Source organism: Oryctolagus cuniculus, chromosome 1 (assembly GCF_051225735.1).
Source record: "Oryctolagus cuniculus isolate XC-2025 breed Fujian yellow rabbit chromosome 1, ASM5122573v1, whole genome shotgun sequence".
Taxonomy (NCBI): domain Eukaryota; kingdom Metazoa; phylum Chordata; class Mammalia; order Lagomorpha; family Leporidae; genus Oryctolagus; species Oryctolagus cuniculus.
Window position 1 is genome coordinate 112,785,083 of NC_142867.1, and position 27,932 is coordinate 112,813,014.

General features: G+C 59.0%; 1 protein-coding gene and 1 long non-coding RNA gene across 4 annotated transcripts; one reads left to right on the top strand and one right to left on the bottom strand.

The window, feature by feature from the left end:
- Window positions 1–4,280: 4,280 nt before the first annotated feature.
- LOC108176882 (uncharacterized) lies at window positions 4,281–13,172 on the bottom strand. 3 transcript variants are annotated; one of them, XR_011378095.2, is made up of 4 exons: window positions 12,965–13,172; window positions 11,753–11,917; window positions 5,303–5,377; window positions 4,281–5,057 (listed from the first exon to the last, which is right to left on the bottom strand). It is a non-coding gene; the product is annotated as an uncharacterized LOC108176882 (long non-coding RNA). The 3 variants fall into 3 exon arrangements; XR_016221021.1 differs by having other exon boundaries at window positions 4,281–4,829; window positions 12,965–13,120; XR_011378099.2 differs by lacking the exon at window positions 11,753–11,917 and having other exon boundaries at window positions 12,965–13,122.
- OAF (out at first homolog) lies at window positions 12,340–27,560 on the top strand. The gene is made up of 4 exons (XM_051848644.3): window positions 12,340–12,886; window positions 24,356–24,490; window positions 25,633–25,813; window positions 26,621–27,560. The coding sequence occupies exons 1-4, from the start codon at window positions 12,614–12,616 to the stop codon at window positions 26,884–26,886; spliced, it is 855 nt and encodes a 284-aa protein (XP_051704604.3). The 5' UTR covers window positions 12,340–12,613; the 3' UTR covers window positions 26,887–27,560.
- Window positions 27,561–27,932: the final 372 nt, after the last annotated feature.

The window sequence follows — 27,932 nt, forward strand, 5'->3', positions numbered from 1 at the left end:
GCAGCTGGAAGGGGGCAGCAGGATCAGGATGGAAATCCACGTGGCCAGCCAGGGTTTGTCCCACAGCTGATTTCTCCCAGGAGAGCTGACCAAAGCCCCAGGAAAACCTGTGAGCGCTGCCAGGTCCCCAGCCGTGCCCCAGGGACCCAAGGCACTCCTGCTCTGGGTGCCAGCCTCAGCCGGGAGAAGGCACAGAAAAGGCAGAGGAGACTCGGCCACCGGGAGGCTGTGGCTGGGGCCCGTGCAGTCTGCGAGGCAGGCGCTGGGGCCTGGCTCAGAACGCCCACCCCCTCTCCAGCCTGGAGCTCCCTCCTCCCCACCCCCGCCCAGCTCAGCTGGCCTTGGGCAGCAGGGCCCCACCATTAGTTCCAGACACCACGTCTCCTCTATTTATGGGTTTTTTTCTTTGCTTCTGCGGTTCTCCCTGGATGAATGCCCCCTTTCCCGGGATTTACAGCATCCTCCCGCGGTGGGCTTGATGTCACTTTAATGAGAGTTACAGCTGCTTTCCACTGTGACTGCTGCATTCCAATTGACTGCCTGGCCTCCGGAGCCCAGCGGGGCTTCTCTGGGGCTGGGAGGGGACCGGCTGGGCTCCGGGCCTGGGATTGGTGTGGTGGATAGAGAGCTGCTGACTCCTCCCAGCCACGGGGAGACGCCCCCCGCCCCAGCTCTGAACTGAGCTGCCGAGTGGAAGGATCTCAAGCCAGCCCTGAGAATCAGGCCAGCAGGGAGAGGGGGGCCTTGTGCAGGCTTAATTCAACCCTATAGGTGTGGAGAGAGAGAAGTCAGAGCTTTCCCGCCTCCTTCTCACCCCACCCCCATCCACTCCGTGAGAACCAAGGTTCTGAAGTGGAGGAAAAGGGGGCAGAGGAAGGTGGGGGCCCTTCACAGAAAGCCTGCTGTTCTCTAGTTGAATCCAGATGTGCAGGGTGGGAGGGGCGCAGGGTGGGTGTGCTAGAGGCCTGGGGGGAGGAGGGCCGCTGAGGAGGGGAACTGAGGAGGCAGAACTCCTGGCCCTGAATGCTTGCTGGGTTTCCGGGCCTTGCGTCCGGGAAGGCCTACTGACTGTTTGGGGCTCCCCGGTTCCTAGAAATCTGAAGCTCACTTAGAGTGGTCCCAGAGTTGGAGAAGGGCTCCTTGGGGCCAGCCCTTGGCCACGTGTGGCTAATGCCCCAGCGGACCTCCCTCTCCCACCTCTGTATTGCCCCCCCCAACCCCTGTGCCCTCCTGGGATGGGAGACCAAGGGTAGCCAGCAGGGTGTGGGGTGCAGGTCCCCCAGGGCCTGCTGACCCGGGAGAGGGGAAGGGCATTGGCCCTGCCCTGCCCCACCTTGCTGTTGCCTCATCCCGCCCAGCAGCAGGAAGTCCATGACCAGGTCCAAAGGCACAGTCCGGAGAGGGAGCCAGGGCTGTGGGCGTCTCCTGCTGCCAGCACCTCTGTGGGACCCAACATGGAAGCACAGACCAGGCCCTGAGCAAGAGACCAAGGCCAAGGCTGCATAGACACAACAGGCTGCGGGGAGCAGCAGCCCCTGGTTCTGCCACTCCCACTGCGTGACCTTGGCCTGAGCACCGTGCCTCCCTTTCCTGCTGGGCAAAAGGCGGGAGACCGTGTCCTGGGTGCAGGGTGCCGCTGTGTTTCCAGCCAGTATCTGCTACGGAGCAAGTCCTGCTCAAGAAATACTGCCCCTTGTTCTAGATTGCATTTTCCATCACTACCACTGCCAGCCAGGGTCTCCTTTGCTTACTACTGTGTTGTAGAAAGATCTTTTAGGAGGAAACCATTCAGTTCCCCCAGGTCTCCCCAAACCTCTTATTCGAGGGACCCAAGGGACCGTGGAGGTATTCATTAGCAAAGCCTCAAGACAGGCCCGGGCGGAGAAGCAGCCTTGTTAAGGATAATTGGTACCAGCAGGAGAGAGCAGCACAGGCTGGGACAGCCTCTCCAGCCTCTCTGCCCTCGGGGTTCCCAATCTGCCCAAGACCGCGCACCCGGGGCGGCTGCAATGGAGTGGACAGGCGGGCGGCTCCTCCCCTCCCGCACCTACCATGAGGCCCAGCGTATGAGAAGGGCAAGGTGAGCCGAGGAGGGGGACTGTCTCCTACCAAAGGCTCAGGACCACGGCACAGGCAGCTTGCTGAACGCCCGCGCCAAGGGCCGTACCTGGCAGGAAGTGCTGGGCTCCAGCCACGGCTCTTTCCTAGCTCAGTGAGGCCAGGGATGGTCGCGGGCAGTGCCCTCCGAGGCTGAGGTGCAGGAACCTGTGTGAGAGCCAGGAACCTGTGTGAGAGTGGGCTGCAGGACCACACGTTACGGAACACTGGCCTGATGTGGGTGTGCCCAACATCCCCTGCGGCAAAGCCAGATCCAGAGTGAGTACTTGATGAACGCTGACTAAGAGAATGAAAGAGTGAGTCAGCAAAACAAGGAGAGACTATGCAAGGTTGTGCAGGATCTGAGCAAAAGCTTGAGAAGAGATGGGACCTTCCCTGGTTCATTCCCTCTGAGCTGGGGGCCTGGGCTTCCCCTGCAGAGGCTGCAAGTCCACGGGAATGTCTAGACCACACAGAAGCAGCCCCATGGAGTCCTCCCGATTGCAGCTGTTCAGAGGGTCACAGATCCTGGGGAATTATATTTCCAGAAACATGCAGATAGTACACATACGGGTTTGCCCATGGCTCCCAGGTCTGGCCCCCTGAAGCTCCCGCAGGTTAAGGAGCCCTGCTGGATGTCCTTCGCTCTGTGAGTCACTGTGCATAGCAGGCAGCTGGACAAAGGTGAGCACCAGGAAGAGGGCTGGGCTCCAAGGGAGGGGCTGCCAGGGCCCTGCCCTGGGGACAAGAGCCAGGGTTCATCCGTTGCTGGGCCTTGGGTGTGAGAGCGGCTGTGGTCTCCCTTGGCTTGCTCAGGGGTGACGGGGGCAATAGTAAGCTCTGAGAAGAACTTTAATGTCCCCACCTTCCAGGAGGAAGCGGACGCTCTAAAAAAGTGGAGAATTGGTCTCGGTGTAGATGAGATGGCCATAGGACAGCCTGAAGCCCAGCACCTTGCAGTGACATGGGTTCAGGAAGCCACCTACTTGAGCCATCGCCTGCTGCCTCCCAGGGTCTGCGTGAGCAGGAAGCTGGAGTCAGGAGCCAGAGCTGGGACCAAACCCAGGCGCTCCAGTGTGGCAACACAGGCACCCTAACCAGCGACTTAACCACTACGTCAAATGCCCACCCCAGCACTTTGAGGGAGCTAATTTGGAATTCCAGAGAGGAGATATATAACACGGTAAACAATCTGTCAAGGCTGGACGTTGATGGACTCACTGCCCATTCTCATCTGTAAAATGGGAATCATAACAGCACCTACTTTCAAATGTTGCAGGGGGATCCATGAAAGTTCACGCAAAGCCCACGCCATTCTCTGCAGAATCCCAGCACACCTGAAGTAGCCCTGTTAGGGTGCACACTGCTGATCTGCACACACCACGTGCAGGCGAGAGAAACCGAGGCAGAGGTGGACAGTGTACACCTAAATAGAGATTTGTGTTGTACCTGAGAGAATCTTCTAGTTGACAGCCAATACTCTATTTGCACAGCACAACCTCCTCTCCCTTCCCGGACCCTAAAAGAGACTTGGGACACTCAGTCTTAGGGCCTGCTTGGAGCTATGCGTGACAGCTTATGTTCAGAGGCTCCGGTTCCTGCAAAAAGCAGCAGAAACATGCTTCGTAGTATCATTTTAAGTATTTTCCACAAGACCACATAGGAGAAAAATAATAACACACTAATGATTAGAGTGAGCTGTCAACTGCTTCCAGCATGGTGTGCTCTACAACTATTAAGAACCATGTGTGGGGGCTGGCACTGTGGCTTTGCAGGTAGCATACGGGCGCTGGTTCAAGTCCCGGCTGCTCCTCTTCTGATCTAGCTCTCTGCTGTGGCCTGAGAAAGCAGTAGAAGATGGCCCAAGTCCTTGGACCCCTGCACCTGTGTGGGAGACTTGGAAGAAGCTCCTGGCTCCTGGCTTCAGATCGGCCCAGCTCTGGCCATTGCAGCCATTTGGGGAGTGAACCAGCGATGGAAGTCCTCTCTCTCCTTATCCTCTCTCTCTCTCTCCTTCAGCCTCTCTATAACTCTGCCTTTCGAATAAATAAATAAGTCTTTAAGAACCCTGTGCAGACTGTGTCAATACAGGGACACGTGTATGAACCGATATTGAGAAAAACAGGGCAGGAAATACTAGGCCATGCAAGAATAATTTCATAAAAGCCACAAAGCTCAGAGGATAATTTGAAATGCATATTCAGGCTTTACTGAGAGTGTGATATGCACTTTCCACAAGTGGAATAAACAGGAGGCTTTTCAAGACCACGACACCATCCTGCACCATGCCATGTGTCAACACTCAGGAGGTTCAGCACCAAGAGTGGAAACTTGGCATTGCTGGGTGTCCCTGGCTCTCCACAGGGCCAGTTCCCAGAGGTGGGGCCCCAGCTCTCAGAGGTGAGGAAGCAGGAGGCGGCCAGGAGGGAGAGAGTGTTTCATCCGCTTGTGCAGCGCTGCTCCGGCTTCTAAACCACGTGCTAACTTTCTTCTGCCACAAGAGCCAGGAACGCGCCGAGGGGCAGCCAGGGGCCCGGCAAGACGACAGGAAAGTGACTTGTTCCTGGGGTGATTCCGCCTGCACTGACGAATTCGTGCACTCCAGCACCGATATGACAGGCACTTGTGCCTCCGGGAGTTAGGCAGAGCGACCGCCATCACGGAAGGGGTTGGAACAGGTGAGGTGTTCGAAGCCATCAACGCGGTCACCACTGCTGGTAACTTCAGTGGCTCTGGACAGCCAGGGCAGGAAACCAGAGCGTTCATCGGTTTTGTCACCACTGGAAGCGAAGGTGTTGTCTACACACACAACACAACGATTCCACCTAGGCGCTCTTTCTGGAGGGCGGGTGCCCCAAGAGGGTGACTGGTTAGAAGCTGTGCATCCAGCCAGCCAGACTCCTTAGGCATCACAGCACGCTCGGGGAGCCAGGCTGCGTCATCAGCGTGCCTAGAAGAAGCTGGGAGACACAGTACCACCTTTTTCACCTTGGGTGCTCTGAAACTTCCTCATGGATGCACACGCCCGAGATACGATGTGGGCAAGGTGCGTGTAGTGGAGTGCCTTCTCTGGTGCTGTATTTGGAGAGCAGCTGCCACCACCCCAGTGCACAGGGTGGCATAGTAACGGCACCCTTTCTATTCCCCATTTGTCTTTTCTTCTAAGGGCAGGAAATGGGGTGGCCCAACTGAAAACTCAACTTACCGTTGGGAAGGGCATTAAGTCAACACGAAGCCAAAGCTGGCGAGCTTCGGTAGGTGCAGCGTTCTTGTGAGTCACCTGCAAGAGAATTCGAACTTGTTGTCTCCCGGGGCCAGGAGAGGGCTGGGTGATAGGAGAGGCCTGGTGTAGCCCCAGTGTGAGTTTCAGAGGCAAAGCGTTTACTCCACAAGGTAGCAGGGTGAGCATCCTCACGGCCAGGAGTGAGAGAGGGAGAGATAGAGATCTTCCATCTGCTGGTTCACTCCCTAAATGCTCACAACAGCCAGAGCAGGGCCAGGCCAAAACCAGGAGCCTGCAGTTCCTTCCCATTTCCCATGTGGGTGGCAGGGGCCCGAGCACTTGGGCCATCTTCTTCAGCTCTCTCAGGCGTATTAGCAGGGAGCTGGATTGGAAGTAGAGTTGCTGGGACTCAAACCAGTATTCATCCATGATGCCGGCATTGTAAGCGGTAGCTAAACCTGCTGCACCCTGGCGCTGGCCCTGGAATAAATTTTTTGGCCAATTAAAAAAGTGGAGGGGCTGGCACTGTGGCACAGTGGGCTAAGCCTCCGCCTACAGCACCGGCCTCCCATATGGGTGTTGGCTCGAGTCCCGGCTTCTCCACTTCCAATCCAGCTCTCTGCTGTGGCCTGGGAAAGCAGTAGAAGATGGCCCAAGTCCTTGGGCCCCTGCACCTGCATGAGAGACCAGGAAGAAGCTCCTGGCTCCTGGCTCCTGGCTTCTGGCTTCGGATTGGCTTAGCTCCAGCCATTGCGGCCATTTGGGGAGTGAACCAGTGGATAGAAGATCTCTCTCTCTCTCTCTCTCTCTCTGACTCTGCCTCTCTGTAACTCTGCTTTTCAAATAAATAAATTTGAAAAAAAAAAGAGTGGAAACCTTGCCTGAGTCAACTGCGGACCTGGGTGATGATGATGTATCGACGCTGTCATGAATGAACCACCCTAGCGACGCTGTCATGAATGAACCACCCTAGCAGCGAGTCCACGCTCGTGGGGGCAGAGTATACAGAAACTCTGTACTTCCTGCTCCATTTTGCTGTGAACCTAAACCTCCTCTACAATGAAATAATAATAATAATAAAATAATAATAATAATAAAATGAAGTCTATGTAAAAAAAATTATTTCAAGACCTATTAGGATGTTCATTGGAAATGCACTAAATCCATGTATGCTTTTATCATCATGAGTTTCTATCAATCAATACAGCATATCTCTCCCGGTTGTTCAGAAAAACAAACCTTTAAATGATATCCTGAGTGGTAATGGTGATGCTGAGACCCCCAGTTTGGGAGGGGGAGCCCCCTTTTCCATTAGATTGGGAACTGGGCCCCGGCTCCCCCCATCTGGGCAATGGGAGGCCCTTCCTCAACCCTCTGACCTAAGTCCTCGTAATATCAACCAGACAGGCTCCCGGGATCAGAGATGCTAAAGCAACTGTAACAGGAAAAGGGGGACAGGCCAAGGCTGTGGCCACAAATGGGCCCCATCCCGGTGCAGCTGCTCCTCCCCAGCCCCCCGAGGAGAGGGCAGGGCATCACATCCCAAGCCATGACATGTGCATTCATTCATCTGCCAGAGCAGGGCAACACTGGGCTAAAAGAGCCAACTGACTTCGCTCAGAGCTTTGCACCCAGGACAGAGTACTGACCCATTACAAATGTCATCTGCACAAGGCACCCAAGCCCTGCCGGAGCCACCCTCTGGCTACAGGCAGACTGTCGAAGGGCTCGGCGTGTATGCCCTGGGGATGGAACTGTTGGGACTTGAGGGATAGGTGCTCTCAGGGACCCACATCCATGTCTCCCGGGCTCCGGCTTCCCGGAGGCAGAAGCAACATCTGAAAACAGCTGGAGGGCTCCCCTTGTGATGAGCCAGCCCCGCCTGCTCCGGGAGGGCCCCATGCTCTGTGGACCGCATGGCCAGCAAGGGTCTTGAGGGCAGGGGCCTGCCTGAGGCTCCCGCACCCATAGCAGAATACCAGGTACCCAGGGCTTCGGGTGACAGCATCACTGAGCACCTGCTGTATACAAGGCACTGTGCCAGGCATGAGGTGGCCATGAAGAACAGGCAGGGCCAGTACCCAGAGACTTCGAAGAGAGGCCAGGCAATGGAAACCCTGTGCATTGTAGAAGAAGGAGGCTAGGCCTGGCTGCAGCATGCTGGGTGTCTGATCTGAGCGGCACCACTAATAGCTGGCCTCTGTGCTTCCGTTCCCGCTGGTTTCACATATAAGTGCTGTGCAATCATTCTAACGGGAGTATCCAAGGAGCTACCAAAACAGTAATCTACAAGATTCTCCACCAGGTTTCCCATCCCACTGTCCAAGCCAGAACCAGATACTGCCCTCAACTCCCAACACAGTCGCCCCCAGTTCAAAGGACCATCAAACTACTTCCAAAATGCAGCAGAAGCCCAGAACCTCTCTGCACCCCACTGCCAGCACCAGGGTAGAGCCCACCACCATCACTTCTCATCTGGATGGCTTCAAGCCACTCCCAGAGCAATCTTTTTAATGCACACGTCTCGTCATGTCACCCTCTTGCATAACACTTTTCAATGATTGCCCACTGCTCCGAGGAAAACAAAGCCAAACCCAAACGCGAACATTGCCTGCAAGGCCCTGCGTTTCTTGGCCCTGCCAAACTCCTCTCCCTTGTCACACTTCCGCCACCTGCTGAAGTTTCTGGGATGCCACCAGGCTCATGTCCTGTACACCACCTTGCTCCCTTTGCCTGGAACATCCTCTTTGTCCATCAATCTTGCATCATCTTTTAAGTCTAGGATGGACCCAGGAAAGCCTCCCAGTAAGTCCTCCTGGTCTGGGCTAGCATCTCCTCTAGTCCTCTGTGGAACCAACCGCAACAGCTGTCATTCAAATTTGTGTGCGTGCCATGATTGTTGCAATGTCCTACTCCCCTGCAGCAGCAGGTGCCATCCCAGGGTAAGGAATGGCTGCATACACCCTGCAATCTGCTGTACCCACAGCCTCCCACACAGTGACTCACACTGTAGGGGTCTGTGTGTGTGCACAAGATGACCGAATGAATGAATGAATGAATGATGTCCAGGTGAGGGAGCAGGAAAGGCCTCGTGTTGAAACCAGCATGGATGCGAGAGATGTTTGCATTCAGGACCTTAGAGTCGTGGGCTTGGAGTTAGTGACCTGAGATCTGCCTTCCCTTGCAGCTCTGATCACTCCTTTGTGCCTTGGGTTCTCTCCCTGAAAGTCAGTGATTCAGCCCCGCTTCATCAGAATGTCCCCTTGTGCCTGGGAAGAGTGACTGTCCCCTCCCTGAGCCGTCCAGCCCTCTCTCACGACCCCACTGTCTCTCCAATTCACTTTCCTACAGCACCCTTGATTGATGCAATTGCACAATCACGTGATGCCATAAACCTAACTTGCACTTCTCCAGCAGCGAAGAGTTTGGAGTTTGCAGTTGGCCTTGGGAGGCAAAGGAGAGCGCCCCCTGCCCACTGCCCATTGCCATGGTTTCCTTGGACACAAGGGTCCAAAAAGAGGGGAGGGGGGAAGAGGACCAAGAGGGAGAAGGAGGGGCCTGGAGCATGACTCAAACCAAACAGCCCTCTGCAGAAAGAAGTGGCAAGGAAAGTGTCCCTGCTGGGGCCCGGCATTGTGTCCCAGTAGGTAAAGCTGCCACTTGCGGCTAAGGAATCCCACAAAGGTGCCAGTTTGAGTCCCAGCTGCTCCACTTCTGATCCAGCTCCCTGCTAATCCTCTTAGGAAAGCAGTGGAAGATGGCCAAGTGCTTGGGCCCCTGCACCCATGTGGGAGACCCGGAAGAAGCTCCTGGCTGCTGGCTTTGGACTGGCCTAGCTCCAGCCTTTGAGGCCATATGGGGAGTGAACCAGTGGATGGAAGAACTCTCTCTCTCTCTCTCTCTCTCTCTCTCTCTCTCTCTCTCTCTCTCTCCCTGTGTGTGTGTGTGTGTGTGTGGCTCTGCTTTTCAAATAAATAAATGTTTTTTTTTTTAAGTCTCCCTACTGTCACAAAGGCGAACTGCCTGCTGCACTCTCCCTGCATCCCCCCCGAGGACTCTAGTTCCAGTTCCCTTTCTGAGCCGCCGCAGGGCCCAGTCAGCACCTGTGGCCTTGGTCACAGACTGGGAAATGACGTGGCATTTCTCCTCCTACCAAATCACTGGGCAGGTGCCTCCGGGGGTTCTTGCTGACCACTTCCAGTTTCAGGGGTCCTAAAAAGGCCTACAGAGGGTAGAGACAAAAAATTGTTCCTGCACGTACATGTGTGTGTGTGTGAGGGGCCCAGAGGTAGGCAGATACGGATTTAGTAGTTGACATATGGGAAAGGATAAACCATATTAAATAATGGTTACCATCTACTGAGCCAATCATGTTGCAAAGTGCTTTCTACACTATCTTTCATTTAATTGTTTAAACAACCCAGTGAGGGAAGCAGTGGTGCACCCACTTGACAGATGAAGAGACAGGCTCCCCGAACCACACAGCTCGTGATTAGCCAGGGTCCAGCCCTGCAAGTCTGATACCCTTGCTCTGAACTACTAGTGACAACCGCCTTCCCAGGGCTAGCGATGAAAAAGGAAAGGAAATTGGTTTATGGTGTGGCACAGGGCTTGCGATTGGACATAAAGAAGTCCCTGACAATGAGGGCTGTTTGGTTGTAGTCAGGGTAATTAGGCTTGTTAGAGCCCTTTCTCTGACGGCCTTTACTCCGAAGATGAATGGGTGCTTCTGTACCGGCTGGTTGAACGGAGCTCTCTCTCTCTTCCCAGCACGGGGCCGCCCCACTCAGCTAACTGACAGCCTCACTGGGGACACCAGATCGCCACACATGGAACCGTTAGATAACAAGAAGAGATAGCAGGGTCGTGTGAGCGCACAGGGGGCCGGAGAAAGCAAGCGTGATAGACAGGCGGATGCCACTGTGGCTAAAGGCAGGGGTTTTGCGGTCAGGTGGACCTGTGTGGGAGTCCCCGCTGGCTCTGCTACCTGTGCGACCCTGGGTGTGGTACTTAACCTCTGTAAGCTCCAGGCCCCTAAGCAGCAGTAAGAAGAGGCTAGGGACAGGACCTTCGGTGCAGGGTGGCCCTGAGAATGAACTGAGATGAGCCACGTAAAACGCCTGGCACGGAACCTAGACATAACTAGAACACACTGAATGGGAGATGCCGTCATGGTGTTAGTGTCGAACCCAGGGCCAGGAGAGAGAAGTTCAGAACAGAGCTACAGGGTGATGGGATGCCGAGGAAGTCTTCCTGGGCAGCGGCGGTTTTGTGTCCGATCTGGGAGCCTCCGGTAGGTGAAATCCAAGGGAAAGAGCAAGGACGGAGGCAGGCGTGTCCCGGGAATGGCATCAGACGTCAAACTGTTTTAAAAGAAAACCCTGACTTGATGAGTGAAGTAGGGAAGGAAACGGGGTCTGGAGAAGAGGGGGAGGGCGGGAAAGAGATGAGGTCTTCCACCCTTGTTTCCAAGCCCAGGATTCTCACGGAGGCAGCCAGCCCGAAAAAGAAATCAGGCAACAAGGGCTCCTTTTCCTACCTCTTCTGGGTTCTTGTGGGGTGGGGGGAAGAGCTGGGGAGGGATTTGGGAACAGGCCTGAGGGCAGAGCTGGGGATGGATTGGACAGGGCCTGAAACCGGGAATTCAGGAAGGGGGCCCAGGCCCTGATACTGGCTGTGCCGGCTGGGGGGCTGCAGCCAGTGTGGAGGCCCTGTGCATCTTTCATCTGCAGTCCTGCCAGCTGAGGGTGGGAGCCCCTCAGGGAGCAATCCTGATGCTAATCCAATTATTGTGCACAGCCTGCCTTATCTCCCTAACATGCAGATAAAGCCCTTAGGGGACAGGTGGGTCCCCAGCTCCCAGCCCTGGGTTTATAGATCCTCCATACTTAACACCCTGTCAAGGGCCGTCTATCAGTCCTTTATGTCAAGCATGTGGACCCTTGTTAAAATGCCAAGTTTCTTTTCTTCTCCCCAGGGAGCCTAATTCCATAGATGTAAGGACCCCAGAGATCTATGTTTTTAAACATCTTGTTAAGTCAAATTTGGAAAACCTTGAGTTAGGTCATCTCTTGGATCCTATCTATGGAGATGCAAACAGAAGTGCAGATGGACACCAGGGAACACGCTTCTGGCCATGCTCCGGGGCTTTCTCTTGCTTGGAGCTGGCCAGACAGTATCTCCCCCACCACCCACACGTGGGCTCTTGAGCCCACAGCACTCTTCAGGTGTGCCCAAATGACCCGGCTGCTCAGAGGACGCAGGAGTGCAGACGGCCCAGTGTTGCCCCGGCTCCAGCTTGGGCTGAGTGGCAGGCCAGGTCCATCTCTTTGTCACTTGTGGGAGAGCCCCAAATGGTAGAGACCCAGTGCCCCAAATTTCCCCCAGTGGCCTGGAGTCTTAAGGTTTCCCTGGGTCTGCTCTCTGTGTTACCGCAAGAGGGACTGGAGCCTGCAGGAGGAAAGGCTGTGACTGGGGGAAGTGAGGAACACGCCAGCTGCCCAGGGCCTCAGCAAGGTGGGAGCTTCGTGTGTCCTGCCCGGCCAGAGAGCTGACGCCTGTCAACAGTGGCGCCAACCCAGCTTCCAGTCTTCGGACCTAGGGCAGGAAAAAGGCGGAGCACGAGGTGAGGTCCGATTTTGCAGACGCATTTTGGAAATCTGCTGTGTCAGAGAAACTAAAAGACCAAACAAAACCCCTGAAACCCCAAGCCCGATTATTTCATCCACATGGCGCAAGAACCAGCCAAAAAAAAAAAAAAAAAAGAAAAAGAAAAAGAAAAAAGAAGGGGCAGGGCAAATCACCCGTCCCTCCCCGGGTAGAAGGAAGGGGTGTGCGGGGCGGGGGCGGCCTATCAGAAGGCCTTTCCCACCCGGCCGCCTAGCGGGCCCCTCCCGCGCCTCGCCGGGGCCGCTCCGCTGCGCGCGGAGCCGCCGCGGGCCCTTTAAGGCCGAGAGGTGCGCGGTCTCTTTAAGGCAGGTCCTGGTGGTTTCTGTTTTCTGAAGGAAGTGACGGGGGGTGGGATTGAATGAAAAGTGCAAAACAGAGTCCGCGAGCGCTGGAGTCGGGGGCCCGGGCCGCGGCGCGGGGCGGGCTGGCGGGTTGAGCAGCGCGGTCTCCGCCGGGGGGCGCGCGGCGCGGCGCAGCGCAGCCCACGTGCGTCCGCGCCACGTAGCGAAAATCTGCGCCCGGGCACCGCGAACCGGCCCCCAACTTCGGGCGAAGTTTGCCAGCGCCTCTCCCCGCCCCCACGCGGCACGCCGGGGCCGCGGAGGCCCGCGGCGGCCCCCGGGGATGCGCGCCCCCGGCGATCGCGGGGTCCCCACGGCGCGCCCCGCGCTGCAGCCGCTGCTGCTGCTGGTGCTGCTGCCGCTACTGTTGCCGCTGCTGGGGGCGCCGCGGGGCGTGGGGGCGGGCGCGCCGGCCGAGCTGCGGGTCCGCGTGCGGCTGCCCGACGGCCAGGTGACCGAGGAGAGCCTGCAAGCGGACAGCGACGCGGACAGCATCAGCCTGGAGCTGCGCAAGCCAGACGGTACCCTCGTCTCCTTCACCGCCGACTTCAAGAAGGTGAGGCTCGCTCGCTCGCTCGCAGGGTGGGACCCTGGAGGGGCGTCGCCCTCGGGCCAGCAGCCGGACGGAACTCACCCAGGGTCGCGCTAGCCTCTTCTCGCCACAGCTTTGCTCTGGCCCCTCCATCCGCCCCGGCGAACTCCACCCCTCCCCCGTGCGTCCAGGCTTGGCTGTGGGCGCTCCCGGAGGAGACCCTCTTCCCACTTGCTCCTTGGTGCTCCCAGGGTCTCCAGGCGCCGCCCGCCTTCCCCCCACGAATGCGCGTTACTCGCGCCGCCGCGCCTCTTGGAGTCATTTCCCCGTACTCTAGTGGACAACGTCTTGGGCTAGGGGTGGGAGGTCTTGGGTTCTCGGGGATCCCGCTAAGGGTCTGGTTTGTCGCCTGTGGGCGGAGCCCTGAGGTACCTGGAGGCCTCTCAGCGCTGACACCTTGGGAGTCCCTGAACCATGTCTCTGCTCTGTGGCACCTTCCCGGGCAGAGCCAACAGTCCGGAGAAAAAGAGACACTGTCCGCTTTGCTCCGGAAGGGGGGCACCCTTGGAGCAGGAGGATTCGGTTGGGGAGGGACCCCAGGGAGGCTGAGCGGCCTCCAGGCGTGGACCCAGATTGGGGCTGTGGGGTTGCCAGGTGAGCCTCTGCCCGGTGTGTGTGTCTTGTGGAGGGGACAAGGAGGTGGACATTGGTCCCCAAGGAGGTGAGGGAGAGGGGAGGTGCTGAGCTTTATAAAGTGCCTGAAGGTGTGAGTGACCCAGCCTGGTGGGAAACACTTGAGTTTTAGGTATTCAAAGGGGATTCTCCAGCTCTCCTGCCCCCATACCCACCTGGGTACAAAGAGGCCAGGTGGGTGAGGGCCTGCAGAGGTGAGACCACTAGGGAAGCCACCACCACTTTCTCTTCCCCACATAGATAGTGGGAGCTGGTGGAAAGAGGGGTCAGAGTCTGGACCCGGGCAGATTGCCATAGCCAGGGGTGGGGGTGGGGTGGGGCGCGCTGCGGATCTCTCCCAGGGCCATAGAGGAGTAGACAGAAGAGTAGGTGGACCTGTGGTGGCCGGGGGCTGTCACCGATGGAAGACTTGGTGCTCCTCCTTACCCAGCAGGCCCCAGCCAGGTCTGCAGTTGCAGGCAGGGGCAGAGCCGTGTGTGGTGGAGAGAGGGATGCTGAGAGGACAGCACCAGTTGTGACCTGAGTTGCAGGGGAATTTTGATGAGTGTGTTCGGTTCCTGGAAAATCTAAAACAAGGTGGCCTATCAGGGGGCAGGGGTCCCGCCTCTATGGAAGCCCTTTGTCCTGGAAAATGAGCCTCAGGCCAAGCTGTGACTCCCCCAGTCTCCTGCCCGCTGGCTGGCATCTTGTGTCCATGCTGGGGGACCCTGGAGAGGGGCGCTCCCATCCCCACGCCCTCCCCAGCCGCCGGGGCTGAGGCTCTGGCCTGGGCAGTGAAAGGTATTGGGTAGGGCTCAGCTTTTATAGCCTCCAGCTACAGCTGGAAGATTTTTTTATTGCTCTGCCTTGGAGGGGGAGAAGAGGGAGAGCCCAGGTGGCTGTGGCTGGCACAGTTCAGGTGATGTGGTGGCCGGCAATGGCGGCGGGGGCCTGGGGCTGAGGGTATGGTGGGCCCCCAACCACTCCATTAGAGAGCACACTCAATGCTGGCTGCAGGCCCCTCAGTTTAATCCCCCGCAGTGGCTCAGCCCCCCGCCCAGGTCTCCAAGTCTGCCTTTCAGGTTAGCCTCTGACCCAGAAGCTGGGGTTTCACACACACCCCTGCCCCTGGCATCTCCAGTTTCATCAGCAAGAGACAGAGTGGGGAGCAGAAGGAACAGGAGAGGAATCAGCCCTCCAGGGTCCCCTCCAACACCAGTTTTCCCGCTGGCCTGGGCAGGAGCACAGGGAACCGTCACCTCTCCCCTTCCCCCAGCCGAGTCTGCTGCCCCGTTGGCCAAAGCCGCTGCTGTGTGCTCCCTCCCCCCGCATGGGGCACCTCCCGGTTCTCAAGGCCTCGCGCCTCACAGTCCTGGGCTGATTTCCACCAGAAAGTCCTGTTTAGAAGCAGTGCTTTTTCCTGTTTTTTTTTTTTTTTTTTTTTTTTTTTTGTCTTGTTTTTCTTAAGCCTGCAAACTCTGTTTCTGGACCAAGCCCATTTGGGAGTAGTCGGGGAACAGCCCCTGCTCTGCTTGGGAAGAGGGAATTGGGTCACCTTTGGGAGAGAGACAGTCTGGGCTGAATGAGACACACCTGGTCTACCCCTCATCAGCTGGCCAACCTCAGGCAAGCTGCTGGGTCTCGCCAAGCCTTCATTTTTTCATCTGTAGAATGGGGGCGATAGTACCTATGCCCTGGTTGTTGGGAGAACTGGACGAGGTCGTGCAGATCAGATACTGTGCTAACTGCTCAAGAAGTAGCAGCCACGAGCGGCCGTAGCTGTGGCTCACGGGGCATCCCAGCACGTTTCTCCCTGCCGAGGTTCAGCAGTGGGCTGCAGGTCACCCGGAAAAGGCGGCCCTGAGCCCCCAGCCTGGAGTCCGTCATCATCCCCTTCTCCTGGAAGCTCCAGGATCTCCGGCCCACGCAGGAGCAACCGCCCATGTGCTGATGGGCTGTCCAGGGCCACGGTGCTGAGAGGAACACAGCCCCCTGTCTAGCTCATCCCCGCCAGCCTCCCTCTGTCTGGCGCCTTCCACCCGCCCTGTCTGCCTCTGCCCCAGGCAGGGTTCCAGCTCCATCTGAATCTCCCCCCACACCCCCACGTCCAGCCCTCAAAGCTGTCACAGCCACCGGCCACAGAGGGCACAGCCTGCAGCCCAGGTGAGGCGTGAGGGGCCTGGTGCTATCCAGCGGTCATGAGGCATCACGACAGGCCCTGTCCACGGGTGGTTGTCCACCAGGTGACCGAGCTGCAGCTCGAAAAGCATGACGGTGGCATCATCTGGGAGGCTTGACAAGTCCCCGCCCCTGGTTCCACTCCCTTCCCCGTGAGTGGTGAGAGCCAGGCAGCAGGAGCCGCTAAAGAATGTCAGGTGATTCCATGTGCAGCAAAGGTTGGGGCCGCGGGCACAGCTGCTCCAGGAGGGGCAGGGCACCTGGTACAGAACCCAGGTTAGCCTGTTAAACAGAGGAAGGGCCCAGACCCACTCATATATTTGCCACCTGTCACTCCATCCACAATCACCCTAATGGGTTTATAGCAGTGTGTATATACTTTAGGGTGACTGCTACCTGGCCTCAGTGTAGGAACTTTAATTCGTAATATACAATCAATAGTTGATGCTCTTCTTTGTAAGCCCAATCCCATGTAGATAATTAGCTCTTCATGTCCATAATCCCCGGGCATGTGTAATCACAGGCCTGACCCCGCCCCCCATCTCTCACCCAGCTGTTTGTCTGACAGCTATCTTGGTTCCCCTCAGGCTGGTGTGTGTGCCCCGCCACCCCCAGTGTCCAAAAGCTGGGGAAGGGATGAGTCAGCTTCCAGGCAGTTTTGTGCTGGCCGGATGGAGGTGTGGGGGGGAGAGATCTGCAGAGTCCTGTGTGGCTGCGTGGGGGCCGGGGGTGCACGGGAAGCGGAGGGTTCAGACTCCAGGAGGGTGGGAGGAGGGAGCCACGAGGGCCCCGGGGCTGCAGCCTTGGAGGGAAGAAGCAAGATAAGGAGAGCCTCATGGCGGGGTGGCCAGCTCGGGCCACTCAGAGGGCCCAGGGGCTGGAAGCTTGGGCCCGGCCCTAGGTGCTGAGGGGGAGGCAGAGGACCTGAGGCCCAGCCCTGGGGGTGGAGGTGACAAGGATGCCTGGGAGATGTGGGGTGCGCGTGGCTGCATTCCCCAAGGGGAGGTCCTGTCACACAGGTGAGCTCTGAGGACCCAGCCCACCCGTGACAGACCCCTCCCAGTCTGGTGTGGGGCATGGCGTGGACAGGAAGTCGTCTTGGGGAGGAGAGGGCAGAGTGGGTCCCGGGGAGACCCAGAGCCTTCCTTGGAAGTGTTTACGAGAAGTCACCGGGCCGAGTGACCGGCTCCTGCACGTGGGTCAGGGCAGAGCAGCCTTGGCTGGAGGGTCCCGACGCGGACCTTCTCACGCCTGACTGCCATGTCCAGAGAGAGAGTTCTAGAAGAAGATCCAGGCAGGCCAGGGAGACCGCCCAGCGTGGCCTGCGGGGAGGACAGTGGGGAGGGTGGGGGTATGGTGCTTCCCTCCCAGGCAGCCCCAGGTCCGGAAAGGTGGTGGTAGTGGTCATTAAACTCGGGACAGACTCCTATCCCCCAGACAGGCTGAGGGGGACCCAGCTTTCAGGTGAGGATCGCATGGTGGGTATCCGTGCTGAGTGGTCACTCAGACCACACACATGGCCCCCTCCTCCCTAAGCCCTGAGGCAGAGAGCGCCGGCATCTTTCAGATGTGCACACAGAAAGCCAGAGATCCCGTGCGGTCCTGTGCGGCTTTGCCAACACTGAGCAGCTGAGGATCCGGGATGAGGCCCCTAGGCATCCTTGCCTGTGAGCTGGCTGTCTGCACACGTCATGACCTCAGGGCGTGGAACCCATCCCCAGCAAGCCCCTCCTCTGGCTCCCAACTCCCTGGGGACAGACTTGGCCCTGCCTGAGACTCCCACCCCTGAGTGACCTGTGGCGGGTGTGGCGGAGGGGGAATGGTTGTGAAGACACAGACACTGCCAAGCACTCCCTGTGTGCATTCCCCGTGGGTGACTTCACCTCTCTGAGCCCCAGGCTCCTTGCCTGGACGGCAGGGACTGTGATGTGATGCTCGGGGCTTGCTGTGAGCCGTCACCAAGAGGGCCAGCGCAGCAGAGGCTGTGGCCACTTACGAGAGGCGAAACTCCAGTGCGGGGGATGCCCAAGTGGCCCCTGCTGAGCAGATTCAGGGCGGCTGCTTGTTTTCTGCTCCAGGAATGAAAGCATCATTGGGAGCGTGCTTCCTTTCAGTTAGTTGGCTGCCACTGGCGATGCAATCGGGGCAGGGGCTGGGGCTGGGGGTGAGAGGGAGGCATGCAGCCCCTTCTTCGGAGCCCTGAGTCAGCGAGACCGTGGGGCGCAACTGATCCGCATAAAGCCTCACATTGTTCCCGGGGCAGTCGGGACAGTGGTGACCTTTGGGATTGGCTGACGGGGCACGGGGGGATTGGCGGTAGGGGGCACTGCTCCTGTCTAGCAGTTGCACCACTGCCTCAGAACAAGAAGCCTCTGTGCGGGGCCTGGCCCCGAAGGTATCCGGGCATCTCATGACGGGGGCGGCCCAAGTGGCCCGGCCGCAGCCTGGGGGTGTGCTTGCCTGGCGCTGGGCTGAATCCATCCACCCCTTCTCCTGCACAGGAAGTCTGGGCGCAGCAGCCACGGGGCCGTGAGGATGAGGTTGGGACGGTGCCGACTCCTGGCCGGCTCTCCCCTTCCCCAGCCCACCGAAGCTGGACCCTTCTCTAGCCGTAAAGCAGCCCCAGGCAGGAGCAGAGGGATAAATATTTAGATTGGCTCAGCCTGGGCCCCAGCATCACGAGCTCTGGTGGTGGAAAGGAGAGCAGGAAGGCGGAGGACGCTCCCAGGGGAGAGCGAGCGCCAGCTGTCCAGGAGCAGGATGAGGCAGGGGGGAGGGAGAAAGCGCAATCAGTGCCTGCGGGTCCCGGGGTGCTGGCAAGGCCTGGGGTGGGGGGAACCTCACCATGTGTGCCCCAGAAGGCTTCCTGGAGGAGGCACCACTGGGGGGAGTGCACCCCGAGAGGGAGGAGCAGCCCCACGTAGGGGGCAGGAAGGGCCAGAGAGGGCAAGAGGAGGCTGGGCCACCTGCAGCTGGGTGCCTGTGAGCAGGGGGAGCTGGGCACGAGACTGCGGAGCGTCAGAGAGGGAGAGGGGGTTGGGGGGGCAGTGGGACCATGGAATGGGAGGCCCGTGTAGGACTTAGGGGGATGAGACACAGCAGTTGGAGAACAAATAGTGAGGCTGTGCGGACGCAGGGCCTGTGAATGCGGACGGCAGGTGTCCGTCTGTGTGTATCAGTCCAGATTAGACATGGCTGCGAGTAACACAAAACCCCAAGGACTGCCGCTGAAGCAAAACAGTGTGCACACCGCCCCCTACCCCGCCCCGCCGCTGGTCCTGGAAGCCAGCGTGGACGGCTGCTGTGACAGCTCCCCGCTCCCCACCCGCTCCCAACACCAAGCTTCCGCAGGCCTCTCTTCCCAGACAGGAGCGTCGGGGGCCTGGCACAGGCCACCTGTGCAGCCCTCTGCCCTCTCAGCACGCCCACTGGAGCCCCAGCACTGCTGAGCCAACGCAGCCTTCCCTCGGGGACCGACAGTGCGGCAGGGAGTGGGCACAGAGGCGCCGGATCTGTGGTGGGGCTGAGCATGGTGCAGGGGGAGAGCTTGGGGATCACCAGACTGGAAGTTAAGAGGTCAGGGCTTCGGGTGCTGGCTCAGCCGCTGTGTGGCTGATGAAGGTCATGTCCCCTGCGGGAGCCTCACTGTGCCAAGGACTCCTGAACCTTCTAGAAGCCAAGATAGCAGTTGTAGGGGTACCAGCCTGCAGGAGCCCAGTTACAGGCTAGGCCTGGAAGAGAAAGCCTGGGGCTTGAGGAAGCATCCGCTCATTAACCCAGCTACCAAGTGCTAAGCCTCTGTGCTGTGCCAGATCCTGGGGCTATGGCAAAAATAACCTGGAATCAGTGTCCCGGAGCCTGGGCCAGGTCACTGAGGGCCTGGATGCCCAGTGAGGACAGGAGCCCTCCGGCCAGGCTTTTAGGCCCAGTGCTTGCCAGTCTCGGGCTGAGTCTGGTTGAACTCTACACCACAGACCCACCCATGCCACCCTGCAGCTCAGAACCCACCAGCGATTTGCTGTGATCTCTAAGGTGAAGAGCTGAGGCCTCAGCCTGGGCCCCCAGACCCATGTCCTGCCCCGGGGGCCGGCGGCAGCCTCCGCACCCATTGCCCTCCCATGCTCTTGTTTGGTCCCTGTTTATTTGTTCCCAGGCACTTGGTGAGTGCCTGCTGTGTTCCAGGGCAGGGATGCACTGCAAATGAGACCCTGTTCCAGCCCCAAGAGGTTGAGTGTGGAAGGGGGGACAGCAGTGGGATTGGCACCGCAGGGCTGCTGAGGGCAGCCTGGTGCCCGGGGAGGGGGTACACTCGCGCTGAGTCCTGGAGCGTGGGCTGCAGGCATTCCAGCGGAACGGTCAGTTTGTGGGAAGGCACAAGGGGTGACATGGCGCTGCTCATTCTGGGAACTGCACGCCTTCCGGTTTAGTGCAAAGGGCGTGCAAACATTGCACTGGCTGCCAGCCTCGGGAGGTGTGTCCTGTGGGGAGGACAGAGGGAGCCTTTGGTGGGCATCAGGCAGCTCAGGTGACAGCAGCATGGAGGAGGGACTTGGGTGGGGGCTTTGGGAGCCCGCCACGCCCCCTGTCTTCTCTCCCCTGGGAAGCCCTCCATGCTTGCACTGCCAGGGAGCTCTTCCTTCCCTCACTGCACCCCTGGCCCCTTCCTTAAAGGAACCTCGAGTGCCCCAGCATCCACCCTCTGGCTCCATAGCACTCAGCATAAACTTCAACCTTAGGCCTCACCGTGGGGCCCTGGCTTGGGTTACCGGAGGTCAGCCTCATTTCTGAGCCCTGGAAAAGAAGGGCCTAGGTCTCGGCCCTACCTCCACCCGGCCTGGCCCAGGCAGTGCTCAGCAGCACTGGCCCACTGATTTGCTGATTCCCTGCAGGCCCCAGAGGAGTGACCTGACCCGTCTAGACCACAGGTGCATCTCAGGAGAAAAATCTTTACTCCTTCCCGCTGGAGTGGATTCTGGTTGGAGTGAGGTGGACACGGGGCCAGGGATTGCAGCCACAGGAGGGAACTGGAAGGGTTCAGCCCGCTGCATTCGAGACCTTTCACTCACTCATTCCTTGTAACAACCATCCCCGGAGGTTGGTCCTGTCGTGTCCGTCACTTTGCAGGTACAGAGAGCTGCAGTCACTTCCCCCGTGGCCCTGTGGCTCGTAGCACTAAGGCCAGGGCCTGAACGCAGGTGGTGCTGGCTCCGGAGCTTTGTTCTCAACTCCTGTGTTGTCCCAGAATTGCTCGCTCCTCACTTACAAGTGCAGAGCGGACTGTAGCCAGCACTGTCTCTGTGGCGTTCCTGCCGCGCCCACTGCATGGCCCGCATCCTGGCCCTGGCTGCAATGGGCTCCACTTCTTCCTGGTTCCTGCTGCTCCTGGTGGACTGGAGGGTCCTGGGTGCTCACGGCGGGGGTGGGGTAGGGGGAGCCTTCCGGAAGCATCTTGGGAGTCCAGATTCCAAGGAGTCTGCCTCCTGCCCCTGCCACGGGCTCTTGCCCTTGTTATGCCATCAGCCTTGGGCTGTGGGCCACATCCGGGTGAATCATTGCAGGGGACTCCCGGGGGTGGAGGAAGGTCGGAAGCCAGGCGTCCGTCTGGCCAGACGGTCCCCGAAGCTGGGGGCTTCTTTACGTTGCCTTTCCATCTGTGTGCAGGAAAAGGGGGGCCCTGGATCCAGTGACCAGGGCTCGCTCTGCCCCTGGGGGCCAGCACGGGGAGTGTGGTTTTCTGGAGAAAGAGGACTGAGAAAATTGGGGAACGAGGGTGTGGAAAGGACTGGGCAGGGTGGGCAGGCCGGGCAGCAGGGGGTTCCTGGCTCCTTGTCTTCTCTGTGCATGGTGCTGTCAGTCCTTCAGCTGCCATGGTCCCCCCAAGCAGGGTGTGGAGGATACCCATGCTGCTGCCGGACGGGCATGATGGGAAGAGTGACCTGGGTTCTAATCCTGCCCCCGCCACTCACTGTACAGCTAGGACAGGCCACACTAGCCCTAGGACTGAAGCTTCAGTCTCTTTAGTTGGACACCAGAGACGCTGGGCTTGTGGATCCCCTAGGCAGTGTGCATTCTGGGTACAAGCACTTGGGCTTTGGAGTGCGTCTGCCTGGGTTAAAATTCCAGTTATGTTTCCTCTCAGTCCCATGACCTTGAGCAAAGCTTCCCGGTCCAAACTCGGGAATGCTCATAGTCCCCACCTCCTGTTGTTGCGGGGACTTTAAATAGCATGGTGCATCCTTTTTGACCCATGGTGACAATGATTTGTCCCTTCCAGTTATAAACGCTACCAGCATTGTGTCCTACAGCAGTAGGAGATGCACAAGAACTCCTCTGTCGCAATGAGAGGGTCTCACTCCCTCTCTGCACCCCGGGCCTGGCTCCCATTTGGGAGGTGGCATTTGGTTGTTGTCAATGAAATTGTTATTTAACAGGCAGGCAGTGCAAGCAGATTTCTCCTGCTCTGTGGTCCGGTCTACAATTCAGATGCCTTCTCCTGGTAAGACGGGCAGGAGGGGTCGTGGTGCGTCAGGGCTCAGACCACAGCAGGGTGGGGTGAGGGGCTCACTGCATGTGATGGAGGTAGCAGAGAAGACGTTGTGAATGTCACTGTCATCCAGAGCTTTGTTGCAGGGAGGTGCATTTTGGATCCTGCCTGGGGCCTGACTCAAGCCCTGGGAGGGGAAGTGTGGTGTCGGGTCTCGCCCAGCAGGAACTGAGCCCAGAGTGGAATGTGCCCCCAGTGGACCAGCCCCCTCCCCCCGCAGCAGACTGGAGTGAAGGGAAGATCAGGTGGCCCAGGCTGGCAGACAAGGGGATTCCAGCATCATGACCCAAGGAGGAAGCTCCTCTCAAGAGGAAGTGGGCGTAACCCAAGCTCCGATTCGCCTTCCTCACGGGTCTCTGGGGTCAGAGGAACCTAACGGACCTTTCTCACCAGCTGGGTGAGGGCTCAGCTTCCCTCTTGGGGAACTCTCTCCCTGTACTTGTCCCGCACTGTCACAGGAGGAGGAGGTTGGAGCAGCTCCGACAGAGAGATGGAGCTGTGCAGGGATTCGTGGGGATCTGGGAGGCGCCAGGCACTGGGGGGTTCGGTCATCTGCGGAGTCAGCTGATCTTAGAGATGACAGCAAGCCCAGCGTGCACTTGGAGCACCTTCCAGATAACTCACGCAGTCCTCACCACCACCCACCCTGTTGACAGACAAGACTTAGAGAAGTTGGAGGAAAGCCTGCGGCACTAGCGAACGCGTGGCAGCTTTGGGGTGAAACACGGTCCCCTCACTGCCTGCACCTGGAATCCGAGGGACGCTTACACTCTAGCAGCTGCAGAGTCAGCACGCAGTCCGTGGGGGTCTCAGCTGTGGAGTGGGGGAGGCTGGGGCATGGCTACCCCCAGCTGTGCATGCCCAGTGCCGTGGGGGTGGAGGATGGGGATCCTGACAAATTGAGACCAGTTCTCACTCAGACCTGCCAACTTCTCGTGGGAGCAGTTAGCCAAGGCACAGAGCCGGTGGGAACTGGGTTCTGGCAGCCAGGGTGGGAAGGAGGTCCCGTCCCATGCTGTGGCCCTCTCCCTCTACCCACCGCGACTGCCCTGCTCACGCAGTGAGTCAGTAACAGGAAGGAGCCCATGGCGGGGAATGCCGTGAGTAACCCCACAGAGGAAGGGGAACTAGGGAGAGGTGAGCTGTCCCTGCCCCTGAGGCCGGAAGGCGGGACAGCTGCAGCCAGCCTGTGCTCCTGCCCAGAGCTACCCAGACCCAAGCCAGCGGCAGGGAGCCAGGCTGAGCAGAAGTACTGAGACCCCGCCCCAGACCCGAACCATAAGGTCAAACTGGAAGATGGCAGCCCCTTCCCCATGATGCCCTGGTCAGGTGGCTGGGGGGGCCCTGACCCACCCGGATCAGGGTGACCTTGGGGAAGCACCAGCTGTGAGTAATCCGGGTGCCAGAAGGAGTACCTGGGTTTGATTCCTGCCCCCAGCTGCTGCCAGTGCAGACCCTGGGGGGAGATCTGGGATGAGTTCCCAGTTCCCAGCTTCTGCTCACCCAGCCCCAGCCACCGTGGGCTTTGGCCATGAACCAGCGGAGGTGAGCTCTCTTGTAGGTATCTGTCCCTCTACCTGTGTCTCTGATTCTCAATTTTTAAAAATTTATTTTCAAAAATCACTAGGTTGGGGGTGCCAGCGCTGTGGCATAGCCAGTAAAGCCTCTGCCTGCAACATGGTGCCCCATATGGCTGCTGGTTCAAGTCCCAGCTCCTCCACTTCCGATCCAGCTCCCTGCTGATGCGCCTGGGAAGGCAGTAGGAGATGGCCCAAGTCCTTGGGCTCCTGCACCCATGTGGGAGACCCAGAAGAAGCTCTTGGCTCCTGGCATTAGACCAGCCCAGGTCCAGCCATTGTGACCATTTGGGGAGTGAACTAGCAGATGGAAGACCTCTTTCTCTTTCTGTCTCTCCCTCTCTCTGTAGTTCTGCCTTTCGAAAAAATAAATCTTTAAAAAATTGCTCGGCCAGTAGGAGGGAGAGGTCTGTTGTGGGGTAGGGTACAGGTGTGTCCTCTCCGGGCCTGAGCTGAGCACCAGGGCGGGCCTGCAGGGAGACCCGCTCTCTTAAGCTGTTCTCCCATCCTCCTGCCCTCCAGGACGTGAAGATCTTCCGGGCCCTGATCCTGGGGGAGCTGGAGAAGGGGCAGAGTCAGTTCCAGGCGCTCTGCTTTGTCACCCGGCTGCAGCACAATGAGATCATCCCCAGTGAGGCCATGGCCAAGCTCCGGCAGGTGAGTGCCCACCCCAGGTCTGCCCTGCCCAGCACCTCACCCGGTACCCCCAACCCCAGCTCGGCCTCCCGCCCAGGTCTCTCCCTCTGCATCTCATTCACGATAGAGCCCAGAAGCCCTGATTTTGTCCCTGGCCTCCTGAGTCCATATCCCTAATCGCGCCACACTGAACCACCAACTCCCAGATTACTCCAGCGCCTGCCCAGATCTCCCCATTTGTCACAGAGGTTGGGGCTCAGGATGCAGTGTCGCACCGTGCATCACACCTCCTGCATTCTCATTAGCAGGTGGCACTGCACAAGTGACTCACCCTCAAAACCCCCATGTATGTTCTTTTTTTGCTTTTTTTTTTTAAATCAACTGACTTATTTGAAAGGCAGATGACAGAGAGACAGGTCTTCCATTTGCTGATTCATTACTCAAATGGCTACACCAGCCATGGCTGGACCAGGCTGCAGCCAGGAGCCAGGAACTGCAACTGGGTCTCCTCACATGGGCGGTGGGAACTCAAGCACTTGAGCCATCATTGGCTGCTTCCTAGGCATGTTAGCAGGAAGCTGGATGGGAAGTGGAGCAGCCCAGACTTGAACCTGCAGTCCGATATGGGATGCAGGTGCCCCAAGTGGCGAGTTAACTAGCTGCACCACAATGCCTGCCCCAGCCCATTTTCCACTGCAGAAATGGGTTACAGAGAGAAGTCCTGGAGCTAATAACGATGTGAAGTGTTCAAAACCCTTCAGCCTGCTGCCCTGCTCGCGTGCCTTCCCAGGCCCTGGGCCTCTCCCTGCCTCATGCCCTCTCCCCGGCCTCTCCAGCAAGGCCCTCCCCACTGAGTGCCCTCCCCAGAGAGACTCTGTTCCCTGAATGTGGAGAAGCGCATGGCCCTGGAGGTCACGTGTCCTGGGACAGCTCACTGGCCTGCCCGCCTCCCTGTCCCAGTAACACCTGTGAATTCTCCATCACGCCCAGAGATCAGTCCCAGGGCCCCTGCACAGATAGCCGGAGAGCAGCCCCTCCCGGAGATAGAAACCAGAAGGCTAGGCTGCACCCTGGGCCTCAGTTTCCCCGCCATCGGGAGGGGCTCCCGGGGATGAGGGGAGCATCCTGAGGCCATGTGGGAGTGGCTCCTCCTGTACACACAGAAAAACCCGCGGGCCGTGCGGCAGGCAGAGGAGGTGCGGGGCCTGGAGCAGCTGCACATGGACGTCGCCGTCAACTTCAGCCAGGGGGGCCTGCTGAGCCCCCACCTCCACAACGTGTGCGCCGAGGCTGCGGACGCCATCTACACCCGCCAGGAGGACGTGCGGTTCTGGCTGGAGCAAGGTCGGTCGGGGGAGGGCCCCAGGGCTGACCGGCTCTTTGACGTGCACCTTCAGAGAAGCGTCTGACACAGGACACAGGCACCCAGCTCCTGTCTTCCCGGAACCTCCTCGGGAGGAGACCCAGAAAGGGTTCCATGAGACAGAGGCCAGCGATGAGCCTGAGGCTCAGTGGGTTGTCAGGGGAGGAACCTCTAAACCAGGCTGGGATTGGTCAGGGAAGGCTTCCTGGAGGAAGTGGTGCCTGTGTAGCTGTTGAGTGAGAAGCACCAGGCAGATTGGAAGGGACCTGTTCCAGGCAGGGACACACAGACTGTGCTAGGCCTGGGGAGGGATCCCCACTCAGTCCTCCTTGTCCCTGCCCTTATCAAGACACAGAAGTGTCCTTCTATCATGGGAGGGAGACACTGGCACCCTCACCCCATGCTCTGCTGTGGCTGCAGCACAGAGCGATCACAGAGCATCAGGTGACGACGTGGCCAAGTGCAGGGCCCCTGTCCTGCCTCCGCTCTTACTGTGTGGCCTTGGCCAGGTGGCTAAACCTCTCGGGGCTGATTTTCTCATCTATACAATAGCAGCGATGAAAGCCCAGCTCGTGGGGACCCACGATGGGGGCACCGTCATTGCTGCTCAGCGTGTCTCCCCCAAGCCCCATGGGGAACCCGGTGCCCAGGGCTTACAGCCCCGCAGCTGCCGTCTGCAGATGGCAGCTGGATGTCAGGAGGCCGAGTGGGCAGGGCCATGGCCCCCGGCCGGGGGTGTTGTGCCCTGGGTGCCTCCCTGACCCCTGCCTCTCGCCTCTCTCCTCCAGGTGTGGACAGCTCCGTGTTCGAGCCTCTGCCCAAGCCCTCAGCGCAGGCGCAGCTGCCTCGCTGTGGGCAGCAGGGCGACCGGGGGAAGGCCTGCGTGTGCCGCTACGGCCTGAGCCTGGCCTGGTACCCCTGCATGCTCAAGTACTGCCACGGCCGCGACCGGCCCGCGCCCTACAAGTGTGGCATCCGCAGCTGCCGCAAGAGCTACAGCTTCGACTTCTACGTGGCCCAGAGGCAGCTGTGCCTCTGGGATGAGGACCCCTAGCTGGGCTGGCGGGAGGGGTGGGCCCCGGCCGGGACGCTGGGCTGCCCTCCCCTCCCCTGCTGGCCTGGCCCCTGGCACCCCCAGCCCCATCTCCCGCCACTGTGAAGGGCAGGGGGGTGGCGTCACGGGGCCACTTAGGAAGGCAGCCTCCCTGCTCCCAGCCTGTGCCTTGTTGGAGACAGAGCGGCGCCCGGGGGGGGGGGGGGTGTTGCCAAGCCTGCGCCCTTCCCTTCCTCTGTGTCCCCTGAAGTGCTCACCAAAATGTGACAGCCGAGGAATCTTCTATGGAACTCTTCAAGGTTCAAATTCTAAGGGGCGTGTCTTCCTGTTACGCCCCACCCTGCGCACTGCTGGGAAGGGTTGGCTGCCCCGCCTTCTCATTGCTGGCCCCGGGCTGCCTGGGTGAGGTGGCAGGCAGAGACCACCCCCAACCCCACACCACCACCACCACCACCACCGACAGACCACGTGCCTTTCCCGGCCCCAGCCCAGCCCCAGCCCCGGACTTGGCCCCTAGAGCCGGCACCAGCTCTGTCCCCTCTACTCAGAGATGTTTTTGTCAGGCTCTGGGGCGGGGAGGGAGTGTGAAGTATGCAGAAAACTTGAATTCCAGATTTTTAATGCAAAGTATTTATCATTTGTACCAGAAATAAAAGTTTTAAGTTTTTACTTGACTCAGCTGCAGACCCAGCGCTGAAAACTTTTGGCCAATGCTGCCCCCTGGTGTCAGCAGTGTCCCCCTGGGCGCCCCATCTTGGGACAGCAGCTTCGAAAGCACCTCAGTCATTTAGGGGTAGGTGTGGGGGCGGGGGTTCCTGGGGAAGAATCCGACCGGCCTCGCGCACGCCAACAGACGACACCCCAAAAACCAGTCAACAATCGTCAGAAATAAGCCCGAGGCTGCACCCAGACTTCCCTTGGGAAAACACAGGCCCTGCTACTTGCCTGCTTGCAGACATGGCCCGGGTTCCCAGAGACCCCTCCGTGCCCAGGCTTCCCTGGCTGCCCAGGGAGCGGAAGAGTGAGAATTGTGTGTGTGTCCAGCG